Source organism: Bos taurus, chromosome 19, assembly GCF_002263795.3.
Source record: "Bos taurus isolate L1 Dominette 01449 registration number 42190680 breed Hereford chromosome 19, ARS-UCD2.0, whole genome shotgun sequence".
Taxonomy (NCBI): domain Eukaryota; kingdom Metazoa; phylum Chordata; class Mammalia; order Artiodactyla; family Bovidae; genus Bos; species Bos taurus.
In genome coordinates this window covers 48,726,117-48,742,319 of record NC_037346.1, presented here as the reverse complement: position 1 = coordinate 48,742,319, position 16,203 = coordinate 48,726,117, and the positions used below count along the sequence as shown (strand labels likewise).

General features: G+C 39.9%; 2 protein-coding genes across 2 annotated transcripts in view; one reads left to right on the top strand and one right to left on the bottom strand.

Moving 5' to 3' along the window:
- Positions 1-12,850, top strand: part of SMURF2 (SMAD specific E3 ubiquitin protein ligase 2) — a 50,182-nt gene extending 37,332 nt beyond the window's left edge. The window contains exons 13-18 of the mRNA XM_015458932.3: positions 625-803; positions 1,566-1,703; positions 4,837-4,957; positions 7,699-7,900; positions 9,096-9,171; positions 9,504-12,850. Of these exons, the coding sequence (XP_015314418.1) occupies positions 625-803; positions 1,566-1,703; positions 4,837-4,957; positions 7,699-7,900; positions 9,096-9,171; positions 9,504-9,603 (816 nt within the window). The 3' untranslated portion in view covers positions 9,604-12,850. The remainder of the gene's footprint in view (positions 1-624; positions 804-1,565; positions 1,704-4,836; positions 4,958-7,698; positions 7,901-9,095; positions 9,172-9,503) is intronic.
- Positions 12,652-16,203, bottom strand: part of CEP95 (centrosomal protein 95) — a 43,086-nt gene continuing 39,534 nt past the window's right edge. Inside the window, exon 20 of the mRNA XM_024979794.2 lies at positions 12,652-13,155. Within this exon, the coding sequence (XP_024835562.2) occupies positions 13,129-13,155 (27 nt within the window). The 3' untranslated portion in view covers positions 12,652-13,128. The remainder of the gene's footprint in view (positions 13,156-16,203) is intronic.

Below are 16,203 nucleotides of genomic sequence, written 5' to 3'. Positions count from 1 at the left end.
CCCACAGAGACCCTTTTTAGATACTATTATTACCCTCATTTTTCCAGATAATGGAAAATTATTTCTACAGAGGTTAAGCAGTTTGCCCAAGTGTACATAGCTAGTAACTGGTAGAATCGGGACTCTAGTCCAAGTTAGACATAAAATCTGTGCTCTTAAATCTGTGATGTTTTGAAGTTCAGTTTCTGGTTAGGTCAAGAGAACAGGGCGGTAGAGAACTGAAAGCTTTTCCGCATGACAGAGCCATGGTTATAAGGAGCTCAGCAGGAGACGGGAGGAGAGAGAACAGGATCTGCAGGAGATTTAGTGAGGCTGCTAGAGGGACTAGACTCAATTTCTGAGGATAAATTTTACAGAGTGACTGCCCTTTCTTTGTGAGAGGCGTTGACTCTGGTGTAATATTTTATAGCAAAGTGTAGTATCTCAAGTGTGCCCTATAGAAACTCTCCCTAATGAGTATTGAGCTTTGATATGATAACCTATCCACTTAAATAGTTACAAATTGGAGTATAAGTTGATACTTATTATTTTAAAAATTACTGTTGCTTACATATTTAATTTATATTAAAAATTCCCTAGATAGTATCTACCTTGAATATTTATATAAACTCTTTTCAATTTTAGGAACATTTATCATACTTCCACTTTGTTGGACGAATAATGGGAATGGCTGTGTTTCATGGACATTATATTGATGGTGGTTTCACGTTGCCGTTCTATAAGCAGTTGCTTGGGAAGTCCATTACTTTGGATGACATGGAGTTAGTTGATCCAGATCTTCATAACAGTTTAGTGTGGATACTGTATGTATCTTGTTCATTAGAATCTGAGCTCTTAAAAGATACATGTTTCAAAATGGATGTACTTTTTTTGAAATATAAAACATGATGGGACCATATGAGACTTTTCCTCTTTCTACTGCTTTTGTGTATTTTCCAAATTCCTAAACTTTAGCAAAAGTGTTATTACTTTAAAAGGGGAAAATGTAGTATACTGTATTTTTAAAAGCACTTAATGATTTCCTCAACATGATACAGGTTCTGTTTCCATTTTTCACGTGTGAATAAGATGTTTCTGCTCAATGATGATTGCGGAAACCATACTTGAAAAAGTATATTTGTAAGAGTCAGTTCTGTTTGTTGGGAGGTTATTTGTTTGTGAAGATACACTGGCCGTGCTTATTTTTACCAGGTACACAAGTAGCTTTCTCAGTGGGGCTCCTCAGGTGTTGGTCACTTGGATTACCGAGATTCTGGTAAAACTTCTTACCTGAAAGCCAAACAGAACCGAGGTTTCCCTGTGTAAAACCCAGCTTTCCAGGGCTTCCTCATTACTCAATAAAATGTTCCCAGGGTTTATGAAGGTTAAAGTTCTTTGACTTTTCTGCCCCCCAACTAGGAGGAACGGTGGCATAAGAACTAGTAAAAAGAACACAGGGTCAGATGTTCCTGTGTTGGTCATGTCGTGAAACTACCTTAGTTTTATGTGTCTCACTGATTACTGTATCTCCGAGATCTGAATTTTAGATTTTCTAGTCACGTGTCTTTCCCTTTCTTCCTTGCTAGCGAGAATGATACCACAGGTGTTTTGGACCACACCTTCTGTGTCGAACATAATGCCTATGGTGAAATCATTCAGCATGAACTTAAACCAAATGGCAAGAGCATCCCTGTTACTGAAGAAAATAAAAAAGAATATGTCAGGTAAACACTTATATCTTCTTAAGCCTGAGACTTGTTTTAATGTTCTAGAATGGTGGTACAGAAAAACAGTGATGCTTAGGTAGTGTTACTGCCACAGAATGGGCTTCTGCAGAATTAAGTGGCTTAAAAACCACCACCATTTTATTACTTCTCATGGTCCCGTGGGTCAGTTATTTGGATCGAGGACAATAGGGATAGCACACTGCTCCTCCGCATGGTGTCAGCTGGGGTGGAAACATTAAGGTGGCCGCTTCATTCACATGTCTGATGCTTCACCTAGGGTGGCTTGGCTGGCTGGGGGCTGGCTGGACTGGACGCTGGGTCACCATCCGGCACCTGGTTCTCACTGCTGGCTGGGCTCCTTGGTTATCCGTGTGGTGTCAGAGGCCTCTCTCTTCAGCACAATAGCCAGACTTCTTATCGGGTGGCTGGTTTCCCAGAGCACAGGAGGAGGAGTTGTGGGATCTTTTAAAGGCCTAAGCCTGGAACTGGCCAACATCACCTCTGCTGTATTCTCTTGGTTAAAGCGAGTCGCATACCAGCCCAGGTTCAGTTGAAAGAGGGGCTGTACAAAGGCACTGATTTCAGGAAACACGGTTTGCCATGTCATATGTAGTGTAGCTCCCACAGCTAGCTGTGCAGAAGCACTTTTGTGCTATATTACTAGGACTTAATCCTATTTATAAATAAAGATGTGGGTTTATATAAGAAATACATGTTTTCAATAGAAATATAATTTATGAAAATAGAAATATAGTGATATATATAAATAGAAATGTTTATTAAAGAAATATAGATATATAAGTACTATATTTCTTACTAAAAAAATCAAGAAAATGTTCACGTTTTACAAAATCACCTGTTGATTGAGGAATCTAGAAGTATTGAGTGTGATCATTTGGCTCATGGTATGTAATGATAATCAAATTTAGGAGTTTGAACTTCACCATATGTACACAGAAGTGTGCTTGCTGTACTTTTTTGCACAGAATATGTCCTCAGGTCTTACTGGCTGAAATGTTTTGGTTTACAGATGAGGCCCATCAGTCTCATAGCCTGTGAACACTGGTAGAGCTTTGTTGGAGACCGATTTGAAAACAGCTGCCAAAATGAAAATGCATATGCAGCTCCATTCTTAGGAATCTATTGTTTGGAAACACATTTGTAATTAAAGAAATACAGGGCTGTTTAAATATTACTTGCAAAAAAACCCTGAAAACTGCAAAATGTTTGTAGAAGAGGATGATGAGATATATTAAACAGAATATTGTGTGGCTATTTAAAAAGATTCTACGTAAGCTGTCACTTAAAAAGCATGTCTTGGAACAAAGTCTGTATTGTTTTATTCTCATACAGAAGATGTTCAGGAAGACCACTCACCCAATAAAATGTTGCCTAGGGTGGGGGAGTGGAAGGGATAGGCCTGGAAGTAGAGACGAAAGAGGGTAGAGAGTGGACTTGCGAAAGAGGGTAGAGAGTGGACTTGCGGGTTTTACTCTGTCTCCACATTTAATGTTTGTTTTTTTAACTACGATTTTCCTTTTAATAACAAACATATTACATTTGTAACTTAATGAGGAGCTTCCCCACGGTCCAGTGGTTAGAACTCCATGCTTCCACGGCAGGGGGCATGTGTTTGAAGTTTGATCTCTGGATGGGGAACTAAGATTACACATGTCAAGCAGTGTGGCCCCCACCCCCCCAAAACACCCACCCACCCACCCACACACACACACACACACACACATATATAACAATTAAAAAATAAAATAATAAAAGAAGAGTGAATGGGAATTTCCTGAGGTTCAGTAGTGTGTCACTTCCAGGATCTGGAGTAGACTGCTCACTTTCCAGGATTCAGTCATGTTTACAGCACACAGTAACTGTTTCTTGGGGCTTCCCAGATGGCTCAGTGGTAAAGAATCTACCTGCAGTGCAGGAGACATGGGTTCAATCTCTGGGTCAGGAAGATCCCCTGGAGAAGGAAGCCTGGGGAATCTCATGTACAGAGGAACCTGGCAGGCTGCAGTCCAGCGGGTGGCAAGAGTCTGACACGACTACCAGTGATTATCCCTTACCAGATAGTTTTGAAATTTTAAAAATTACAAAGAAAAACTTTTTACAGGTATGCAGTTTTGATGTGCCCTTAAACAAAAATGAGGTACCCCAAGGGATACAGTTAATATTAAGTAACTTATTTCTTAGAGAATTATTTCTCCCAAGTTTGGGAAAGGAGATACTGACAAATTGGGAGTGTGAGTAGTTCTGAGGTTTGTGAGTTAAGTTTTCCTGGGAAGATAGATAAAAAAAAAAAAAGCAATTCATATAGAACGTCTAAGTCCAAACAAAGACGTAAGTAGAGCTACACATGAGATGTAGTTTTGTGTACTTTTTGTTGCTAAAATTACATCTTCCAGGGCTTTTAAAGCCTAAGGGAAAAACAAGTAGTCAAAAAGTGCTTGCTAGTGGCTTTTGGAGAAGGAAGTGGCAACCCACTCGTGTCCTTGCCTGGAGAATCTCAGGGACGGGGGAGCCTGGTGGGCTGCCGTCTATGGGGTCGCACAGAGTCGGACATGACTGAAGCGACTCAGCAGCAGCAGCAGTGGCTTTTACTGTTTCTTCTCATTTTGGATATGGGGATTCTCTTCACCTTCCCTTCCCCCATATACAACCCACAAAATATAAAGAAAACACCCGACATGTTCAGATTGTATTTTCAAGTGAAATCAGAAAAAGTCATTTTCGGTTGAATGGGCTCTTTTTTCTGGTTATTGGCATGCATGCTAGAAGCTGAGAAAATCGTTTCACTTAGATTTTAACTTCAGACCCATCTGCTCTCCAGCCAACTTCCAGTTTAATAGGAGTTTTTCTGAAGTGAAGAGTTGCTGTAGCGATGCTGCTTTTGTTAGTGGAAGGTTACTGCTTTTTAATTTATACTGCTTATAATTTATACTGAACTGCCTCACTACTGAGGATCCATCTACCTTCAGTAATCTGAGATTCTTAGATCTTAGACTAAATTCTTAACGCTACACACTTGTAAAGTGCAGTGTTGCTAATGTACTAGATATTCATAGTAATTACCAAATCTGAATATATTTGATCATACAAAACCCCTGCCCAATGTTTCCAGGCTTTACGTGAACTGGAGATTTTTACGAGGCATTGAGGCGCAATTCCTGGCCCTGCAGAAAGGATTTAATGAAGTAATTCCACAGCATCTGCTGAAGACATTTGATGAGAAGGAGTTAGAGGTCAGTGTATGAATGTCATATCATCTAGTATAACAAAGCAAGGTTGAGAAGTTTCTGTTACTTAGTTTTAGAGGAGTTGTATTTCTGGTGCTTTTGAAGTTTTTCTGTGTGTTGCTGTGAGAATTCTAACTCATAGGAAAAGCCTTTCATGTTTTGGAAATTCTGCAAGTAGTCTCTCTTCTATTGTGACTATCCTCTATTTTTCCATATTATCCATTCTTCCTTTTAACAGGTTTTGTGTATATTCTTACAGTGTTACTTCCCATTCTTTAATTAAATGGCTCTTGATTTAGTTAAGTGAAACTTTATCAATTGGTCTCCGCCATATTGCAGTTTATTTGGAATAAAAACCTAGACCCAATTGGATTTACATTAAGCTTTACAAGAAAGCATTTGATAGACAAAAACCTAGAGGAAACATTTAGGATCGTCTCTATCTAAACAAGAACCCACCTGCAATGCAGGAGACCTAGGTTCGATCCCTGGCTTGGGAAGATCCCCTGGAGAAGGGAAAGCCCAACCACTCCAGTATTCTGGCCTGGAGAATTCCATGGACTACAGTTCATGGGGTTGCAAAGAATTGGACATGACAGAGTGACTTTCCACACTATCTAAACATCTTCAGTCTCTTCGCAAATTTTTGTTACTAATACAGACTTTAATAACCAGTCCAAAGTCACTGCAGATGGTGACTGCAGCCATGAAATTAAAAGACGCTTACACCTTGGAAGGAAAGTTATGACCAACCTAGATAGCATATTCAAAAGCAGAGACATTACTTTGCCAACAAAGGTCCATCTAGTCAAGGCTATGGTTTTTCCTGTGGTCATGTATGGATGTGAGAGTTGGACTGTGAAGAAGGCTGAGCGCTGAAGAATTGATACTTTTGAACTGTGGTGTTGGAGAAGACTCTTGAGAGTCCCTTGGACTGCAAGGAGATCCAACCAGTCCATTCTGAAGGAGATCAGCCCTGGGATTTCTTTGGAGGGAATGATGCTGAAGCCGAAACTCCAGTACTTTGGCCACCTCATGCGAAGAGCTGACTCATTGGAAAAGATTCTGATGCTGGGAGGGATTGGGGGCAGGAGGAGAAGGGGACGACAGAGGATGAGATGGCTGGATGGCATCACCAACTCGATGGATGTGATCCTGAGTGAACTCCAGGAGTTGGTGATGGACAGGGAGGCCTGGCATGCTGCGATTCATGGGGTCGCAAAGAGTCGGACACAACTGAGCAACTGAACTGAACTGAATCATTGTTTTATTTTAAAGCTAGTCCTTAAAGCACCTTAGGTTTGGTTTTATAATTAAGACCTTTAACAAATACATCTGAATTGCTACTGAACTGCTTTGGAAAGTAATGAGATTTTATTCTACCCGAGGTCCCAAAATTTAATTAGTGCCTAGAGATAGCATAAATATTGGAAGTCTATACATAATTTAAAACATGATTTTAACCTCAGTGTCCTAACTAAATCTGTTAACAGTCTGTTAGACAAACCTAAAAAGATTGGTTTGACTCAATACCATTCCCATTCTTTTTGTGACTGAACTATTCAATAGTGAAATGACCAGAAGGAAGTAGGAGGAATAAAACACAGCAGGAATGACAATAAAGTTGAAATATGATGCATTTTTTTCTGTTCATATAATAAATAAGGAATTTGGCCTTAAAGTTACCACTCCTCTGAAGAAAGGAATTTTGAGAGGTATCTTCAGTATTATACGTACTTCTGTAATTCTATTTGGATAACCACTTACCTGTTCATGTAGCTGTGATTCAGTATTTTTCAGAACCCTGTAGAAGCTTTGTTGCAGATTTTATTCAATAATGTTAGGGTTTATTATATAATTTCTACTGCTAATGAAATTAAGCTTTTCATAAGAAATATATATATATAATTTATTTTAGTGTTATACTGGGTTATTATAATTAATTATAAACTGTGGAATTTTCAGGTTGAATTATGTTCTGTACTACACATTATCATAAGTCAGTGTTATTCACAGGTTAGTAAAATGACTGTCTTGGACCCTAAGGAGGTGTGAGTATTAATAGTATCAAAGTGATTTTGATACATCATTTGTACTGAGCCTGCAGCAGAGTGCCAGTGGAGCTCTGTAGTAGCGCACTCACGTATTTGTCCTTTGGTCCCGCTTTAAGCAGACAGTGCCACTTACTCAGCGCAGTTTCTTGAATGCCCATGCACTGTTGGCTGCTTTCACAGGATATAATGAAACAGATATGACTGCCTTATTACTGCAGGGGAAACTGTGGCCAAGGGAAGTGAGCTGAACTGCCCAGAATTCCAAAGCTAATAAATGTTGAAATTGGAATAGTAGATACAGGTCTTAAGGAAGGCATATGTAAACTGTATTTACTCTGAATCTAGTTTCATTAACATTTTTTTTAGAATTCTACTGTGAGATGATGGAACTTCTCATCTTGTCATGTCCGTCACTGTGGTTCTCAGATCCTGGGTAGGGAACCTGCAGTGTGTAGGTACTCATGGAGCTTTTAAAAAATACCGATCCTAATTCACCCCAGATTCATAGAATTAAAATATGAGCACAGAACCTAGTGTGTATATTCTGAAAAACTTTCCGGACGGTTCTGACGTCTACCCTCGATTAAGGACACCGTTTGAAAGCGAACATTGCAAATCTAAAGTTCCATTTTAAGGAATTTTTGGCCTGACTTGGGTTTCCATTGGCTCATTATTTGTGCAATATTTTAACAGCTCATTATTTGTGGACTTGGAAAGATAGATGTTAATGACTGGAAGGTAAACACCCGGTTAAAACACTGTACTCCAGACAGCAATGTTGTCAAGTGGTTCTGGAAGGCTGTGGAGTTCTTTGATGAAGAGCGACGAGCACGGTTGCTTCAGTTTGTGACCGGCTCATCCCGAGTGCCTCTGCAGGGCTTCAAGGCTTTACAAGGTAGGAGAGAGAGAGGCACAGAGGATCTGGCATCTCGTTGTCAGGGGCAGGGGGTTAGTATTTGGTGTATGCAGATGGTGTACACATGTGCTTATAAACAGATTCTCTTTTCACTCTGGTTCTTATCTGTAACTCTCGTGTCTTGATACCTTCTTCTCCTTCCTTTGTTCCCTCCCAAGAGCCTTTCCCGCTGGGTTCTCTGTGGTTGTAGTGAGTGCCGCATGTCAGGGGCGTGTGTGCTGATGCTCTGCCTTTCTGGACACCTTGCTTTAAAATGTTGCTGCCCATTCCTCTAGGGAAGTCTGTCTGCTTACATGTTCACATCTCAGCCTGGCAAGTGTTTACCCACTTGGGAGGCCTCTCCCCTCTGCTTTTTTAATCTTTTAATAGAGGCAGCATGAGTCGTGGAAGCCATTTGTCTGATCAGAGCACTTGTAGTTAATGCATGGCATCAGACCATCTCACAGCCATATTCCATTTTTAAGAATTGTTTTCCATGGAAGAGCTGTTCAGGTGGGGGATGAGTTGGGGTATTGCTAGTGATCGTGGTGCTTCACTGGGTGGCAGTGTTCCTTTACCTCTGAAGCTCTTCATTTTTAAAACTGCTGCTGCTGCTGGTGACTGAGGGTGTGGGAAGCAAGACTGGTACATGACTCCACAGAGCTGCGTACAGTCTGTGTGTCAGAATTCTGTGGGGGAAAACAGACTTGAGTCGTGTCTGCATTCCCTGTATGGAGAACTCGTTACCAGCAGACTGCCCAGGTGCATGAAGTGAAGTTGTATTTCTGCAAACTCTTTATTCTCTAGACTGCTGATCTTTTGCTCTGTGTGAAGTCTGAGGAGTGAAACCTAAATTTGCATTAGGCTGTCATCTTTTTGAATATGTGCTGGATCTTAGATTTGCCCCTTTGGGACAATGATTGTCCATAGAAGGTAGAAGTTGGCAAAAGGTTTCAATCCTGAACTTTTTCTTAAATCGAAAGGCTAGCAGATCAAGGAATCAGCTTGTTATCCAAGGCAGGTTCCAGCTTTTAAAAACCCAGGTTCTTTCCGGGGGCCTTTTGGCAGCTGTGTGGAGTCACCAGTCCTCCCTTAGCCCTAGACCCTGTGGTTTTATGTACCAGTTTTATTCTGAGATTTTGAAGACTGACACATGTGCCCGCAGTGATCTGACCCACATTGGCTCCCTCTGCAGGTGCCGCAGGTCCACGGCTTTTCACCATACACCAGATCGATGCTTGCACTAACAACCTGCCCAAAGCCCACACTTGGTGAGTTACTTCAGTAGCTTTTTTCCCTCATGCCAGGTATATAGGTGTTAGTTTCAAACAGATTTGACGTTTTATTTGTTCTTTTTACTGATTGGACCCTTAAAAGAGTTGCTTATCATTCCTTTTAAGTGGATTAAGATTATCCAAAAATGGGTAGGAAAATCCCTTTGGGAGGTTTTCAAGTAAAGCGCAACTTGAGAGGAATGTAGCCTCTTTCTTGTAGTTTTCTATGTGACACAGAGTGATACGGCTGTATTAGTTTAGTGTAAACTAATACACACTTGGCAGTCAGTTGCCCTGTTTTGAATGAACTGTGATTTGCTTATTTACAGCTTCAATCGAATAGACATTCCGCCCTATGAAAGCTATGAAAAGTTATATGAAAAGCTGCTAACAGCCATCGAAGAAACGTGTGGATTTGCTGTGGAATGACAACTTCAAGGATTTACCCAGGACTCTATTTATAGCCTGAGGGACAGACAGCCTCCTTTCAGCAGAGTTTCAAGAAATGCTGAAATACAGGAAAGCGCCCCCCCCCCCAACCCCCCTTTAAAACATTTTAGGACACTGTGAGGGGAAGGACAATTTTGAAATTCCTTTTCAAGGAAAAAAAAGAGGTCTTTGTGCTTTGCCATGAGGCCACATTCAGCTGCTATTTAAAATTAATATCTTGAACCTAAAGAATGCTGACTTTTCCTACATTTCCAGAGTTAGGCAGTATTCTACACTTAAAGACTACTACTATTTTTATAAAAGGTAATCTATTCAAATCACTTCACAGATTTCAAGTCTATCAAACATCAAGACAACTTCAGCAGTCGGTACAAGTCACATTTCATTTTGAATACATGATTTTGAACAGCTCCTGTACTTGCTCTTTGTAAAAAATAAAATAAAATAAAATTATTTTGAATTATTCTACCTTTGTAAACAATTGGCTACAAAAGAATCTTTAAAAAAAATTAAGCCATTTACACGTTTAATTGCATTTTTCTATAGCAAAGCATTATATTTTAGAAGCATTATATGTTTCAACCTAGCCTAATTGAGTCTTTTTTATATTTTTCAAGCACGAATTCTCTGGAATACAGCTATATAATTTTGGTTGTCAAGTTCCTAATGCAACCATTTAGTCTGAACTTAGTAGCTTATTTGCTACAATAAAATGATGCATTCAGGGGCTCCCTGTTCTTTAAGAGACTTTAAAACAGAAACCTTAATTTTTTATCTTGAATGAGTATGATCAGGTATTTTGGATTTACTTTGCATCTTAAATGGAAATACTGCATTTTTATAGCTACTCAGATCACATGGATGAGATGGGATTTTCATTCTGTTACTGGGTCAGCTTATCTTTGATATATATATATATATATATATACTATTTCTGTAAACCAAAGTCTCCTATGACAAGTGCACCTAATTCATATTATATTTTAATTATGGTAAGTTTCTATCAAGTAAACCATCCTGAATCTGTTTAGCTGCTCATATCTTAATCAGTTAAAATTATGAAAAAGGAAAAACTCTGCTCGAAAGATTATTTAGCAAAGCTTAGAAAACTCTTTTACCTAACAAAATGAAGTGGGGGTGGTGGGGCAGGAGATGTCATTACTAAAAACAAAAAACAAAAAGTGGTTCTAACTCTCATACAGTCAGTCTGAAGAGTAATTTTGGAGGTAAGGGAATCTTGGTTCCCTTGGTGTTGAAGATGAGCATTTGATTTTGAAACATCCAGACTCAGCTTTCAAGGTGCGTGGCATGTTGCATGATCCAGAGGGCAACCAGAATTCTGGAGTGAGAGCCTGGAAAAATCTGAAGTCGTGAGTGGTTTTTTAAATTCAGCCGTCAGAAATCTGCACTATTTTTTTTATTTTTTACATTGATGTAAAATCAAGCATAGCAAATTTTGATGACAGCTTTGTTTAAATTTTGCAGCTTAATTATCAAGTGAATCAGCCCTTTGTGTTCTTTGATTTGATGGACTGGTCTCAGCCTGTGTTCTTGGAGACAAGGGCTTCCTCAGAGGTGCCTCAGAAGTCATGGTTAAGAGAGGAGGGACAAAGAGAGGGCGGAGAAAGGCCAAGTTGGTATTTGAGCAGAGGCCTCGAACTCCCCACCCCCTTTTACCCAGAACAGCTCTGATTTTTCTTTTATATATATATATATATATATAGGAATTTCACATAAGGTTTCAGAGACTAGGAGGGGTGGGGGGATGGGTAGAATACAAGAGGTGGAAAACTTGCTGCTTAAAAAAAAGTTGAGAACTACTCCTGCAGCTTCTATGTATTTATTTCATTCAGCCGGATTCGACAGCCACACGCAATCTGGTTTAGTCGTAACTGTGTAGTGGGCGATGCGCTTATGCTGAGCTGTTTCTTCCTGCTTTGTTTTCTTACTGCATTCTTAGTTGTACCGGAGAACATCTTGAAATGCCCTGTTTGATTATCAGTAGTTTTCGGCTTTCACAATAATACCTTATTGGTTGCAGGTCCATCTTTTAAATTAAAGCACTGCGCAGTGCAATTGTGCCTATTATCTTTCAGTAAAAGTGAGTGCATGATGAACACTTCAGAGAAACTGTAACTGACAGATGAAGTACTAATGAAATGCTACTCTCAAAATTGAGCAGGCAAATACCATCGCTTTTTGAGTGCCTTTTTAACTTTATGACTTAATAGAGCTTTAAAAGAAACAAACTCCCCTCCCTTACAGTCTATGGTATCACCAACATAATTTATAAAAACATGATTAGATTTCATTCTCAAAGTCACGTTACCTGCTTACTTCTAAACAGGTGCTAAGCAAACAAAACCCCCACCGAATCACTGAACCTTGGACTTGCACCTCATGTTTAATGTGAATATTTATTTCCACATGTCCCTCTTAGCTGGGTTTTTCCTAATCCTTCCTCTAGTTGTGTTATTCCAGATACGTGATGTCGTGTTTCCATACATTGCCTCTGCATCATGAATGCTTAATTATGAACAGTGGTTACTTTGTAGAGCACATATGCAGTACAGAGGTGAGTTTGTTTCAGAGGGTCTTACTTCTTTGGTTGTAAAGAGTTTTTAAATAGTGCTGTGTATAGTGTACATTTTGTTTTTGCACATAGTTTGTTGCCCTGAATGGGTTTTATTTTTAATCAAGTCTTTTATTTTTCCCTTGTAATTACAGTCCAGAGCACAAGTTTCCCTTCTTTTAAATACAGTGTAATTTGCTTTATTTTATAACACTAAGTTGGCTTGAACTTCCGGTGCGTTGAGCTGGCTGCATTGATGGGAGTCTGAGCTTGTCCCAGACGTCCTGACAGTTTGCTAGAGCAGCTCCTCCTGCTTGTCTTCAGGCTGCAGCAGTCAATGGCTGCCGTTTGTGGTATTTAATGTACTTACGTTAGAATGATGGTTGTACCAAATGCTGAGTTGTTCTGTTTCTAGATGTAATTAGTTCACTTATTGTAATATTCTTCTCTCAAACTGACTTTAAAAACAAAGTTTTATCATTTTCATTGTATGTGTATTTATTACAGAGTGTTTTAGCTTTGATATTCTTTGTATTTTCACTCAGTTGTTACATGAGCTTTATCAATAACATCTGTATAAATGGTTTTTAAAAATTAACTATGTATGTGTCCATGCCGAAGTTGAGCAATAAATGAATGCTGTTTGCACTGTCACAGCATCAAAGTTTTTAAAGAATATTGAGTTTATAATGAATTGTTTTTAAGAACTTTGGCTCTATCGAGAGTGACTACATACAGACCATAAAATGTGAAGTTTAAGAAGATCCACGGGCCTTCCTGAGTTGACGTCTTTGTCATGAGGGCTCGGGACCCTTCTGTGTCAGGTCTGGCAGGGAAGCTGCTCATTTTCTCCTGCGGTGGCGCAGCCTCAGTGGTCAGTGTGGCCAGTAACAGCTTTCCAGGCTCTGGAGGGCAGAGCTACGACCGGGGCCTCATTTGCTTCCTTGAGCGGTAAAATCCTCGAAAAGCAGAAATCAGTTACATTTTCCCAAAGAGCCATGGCTTTAAGGGTCATAATTCACAGTTCTATAAACGTAGTGAATTAAAGTCTAGCTATCTACATGGGTGGACAGAGAACTGGATGTTTTTTCATCCACAACAGTCTGTGTAAGCCTCTCCTCAGCATAGGCCACGCAGAGAGGCATGTCTTGGCGGGGCGAGGGGGTGGTGGTGCAGTGGAAGCAGTCCTGTATTAAAGTTCCCAGAGTGGGCATGGGGTCCATTTTTACATCCTTTTGAAATGTATCTGTTTTTGCTTTGCCTCACATTGCCAGTTTACTTGTTATGATCTAAAATTTATATATACTCTTTAGTACATTAAGGATTTTAGTAGTAGTATCATCTATAAATTACCTGAAAGTTTGAGTAATACGTGACGTTTTCCTGCCCTGTGGTGACCTGAAAGGTTTGTCTTTTTATTACAATGAAGGTTAACCTCAGCACCACCTACTGCATTTATTTGTACTTTATATCCCGAATGCTTTTGGTAGGATATGCACAACAGAATGGAGCAGAGGTAATTACACAGAAAAAGGCTTAAAGGCCCATAATAATATTCTCAGCAAACTAGACAAGTCAGATTTTCAAGTTACATTTCATTAAAAGGTATGTACCTTAAACGTGGCTCGCTGTCCATTCAGCAAGCACCTCTCACGCTCCTACCACATGTCCGGCTCTGCACCAGCTTTAGGGACACAGCTCTGGATGGTGGTTAAAAAAACGGAACTTCCAAACAAGTGTTCCTAGTGTCTGTCTCTGAAGCTACAGTGCAAACCGAGGTGCTCAGAACTCAAGAGTGTGTGCAGCAAATCAGTCAGTCAGTCATGATGGGAACATGACGTTAATGACCTCACCTCAGCAAGGCTTCAAATCCCTTTTGGTTTTTAAAAGTTGGTATTGTTCCCCTACTCCCTTTGCCCATGACATCTCAGATTCTAGCATACCTTTTGTGGATGTTTGGGCTGGGATTTATCTAGGTTATCAAAACAGTCTGAGCTGTAGTCAGACTGTAAGAGATTAAGTGTTTTATAAGCAAAGGAAGTGGAGAGACAACTGTAGCACCCTGAGGGGTGGGTTTTCCTCCTGCTGATCTAAGCATTCATGAAGACTTCGCTCGCCCAGAAGACTTGAGATGGAGAGCATGTCACACTCAAACCTTGAGACCACTCACTCTTCCCAAAGATGGTGACAGTGGAGAGCCCTCAAGACAGAAGGACAAAGTTCTGCTTTTTAATTCAGGTACAGTTGACACAGATTATATTCATTTCACGTGTACATGATGATTCGCTATCTGTCTATATTGTGAAATGGTCACAGTCTTAAGATCCATCACCACAGTCACAAATTTTTTTTTCCTTGTGATGAGAATTTTTAAGATCCCTTAGCAGCCTTCCAATATGCAATACATTATAGTACCTAGTCACCATACTGTACATTACATCCCTATGACCTATTTTATAAGTGAAAGTCGCTCAGTCGTGTCTGACTCTTTGAGACCTCATCGACTACACAGTCTGGAATTCTCCAGGCCACGATACTGGAGTGGGTAGCCATTCCCTTCTCCAGGGGATCTTCCCAACTGAGGGATCGAACCCAGGTCTCCCACATTGCAGGTGGATTCTTTACCAGCTGAGCCACAAGGGAAGCCCTTATAACTTAAAGTTTATACCTTTTGGCCAACCTTCACCCATTTTTTCCTTTCCCCATCTGACAACCCCCAGTTTGAATCTACAAGCTCAGTTTTGAAGGGTGACAAGGGTTTGTTTTTGTTTTAAATTGACACATAAGTGAGATCAGATGATATTTGTCTCTTATTTTACTTAGCATAATGCCCTCAAGGCTAATGATGTTGTGAATGACAGGATTTCCTTTTTTTTTTAAGCTGAGTATTTCAGTGTGTGTATATATGTACATTTTCTCTATCCATTCATCCATCGATGGACACGTAGGTTGTTTCTGTATTTTGGCTATTGCTTCAGTTGAACGTGGGGGTGCAGATAATCTTTTCCAGTCAGTGTTTTCATTTTCTTCAAATAAATAACTAGAAGTGAAACTGCTGAGTCATATGGTAGTTCTGGTTTTAATTTCTTGAGGAACCTCCATAGTGGCTGCACCGGTTTACATCCCCACCAACAGTGCACCAAGGTTCCTTTTTCTCTACACAGTCACCAAAACTAATTTTTTGGCAGCAAAGTTGTGAGATGATATCTCATTGTGGTTTTGACTTGCATTTCCTTGGTGATCAGTGATGCTGAGCACCTGTTCATGAACCTGTTGACCCTCAGGTATCTTTGGGAAAAAATTATCTATTCAATTCCTCTGCCTATCTTATAACCAGACTGTTTGCTGCTGAGTTGTGTAAGTGCTTTATGCACTTTGGATATTAACCCCTTATCAGATGTCTGATTTGCAGATATGTCCCCCATTCGGTGGTTGCCTTTTCATTTTTTTGACGGTTTTCTGTGCTGTGCAAAAGCTTTTCAGTTTGATTTAGTCTCACTTGTGCTTTTGGTGTCAAATCCAAAAAAGGAAAAAGATCATTGCCAAGACGGATGTCAGCGAGTTCACTGCCTTTTTCTTCTATGATTCCAGGTCTTACCAGTCTTAATCCATTCTGAGTTAACTATTTGTGTATAGTTAAAACAGCGGCCTAGCATCATTCTTTGCATGTGGCTGTTCAGTTTTCCCAACATTATTTATTGAAGAGAATATCCTTTCCCATTGTATATTCTTGGCTCACTTGTTACTGAATTGATTTTATATGGTGGTGGTGGTGTAGTTGCTAAGTTGTGTCTGACTCTTCTCTGTAGCCCGCCAGGCTCCTGGGCCCATGGGATTGTTTGGGGCTAATTCTGTCCCATTAATTTATGTGCCTTTATGCCAATACCATATTGTTTTCAGTACTGCAGCTTTGTAATATGGTTTGATGTCAGGGAGCCTGATGCCGCCAGCTTTGTTCTTCAGAGAGCAGAGTTTTAAAGGCAGTTCAAATTTAGTGTATTTTTTAA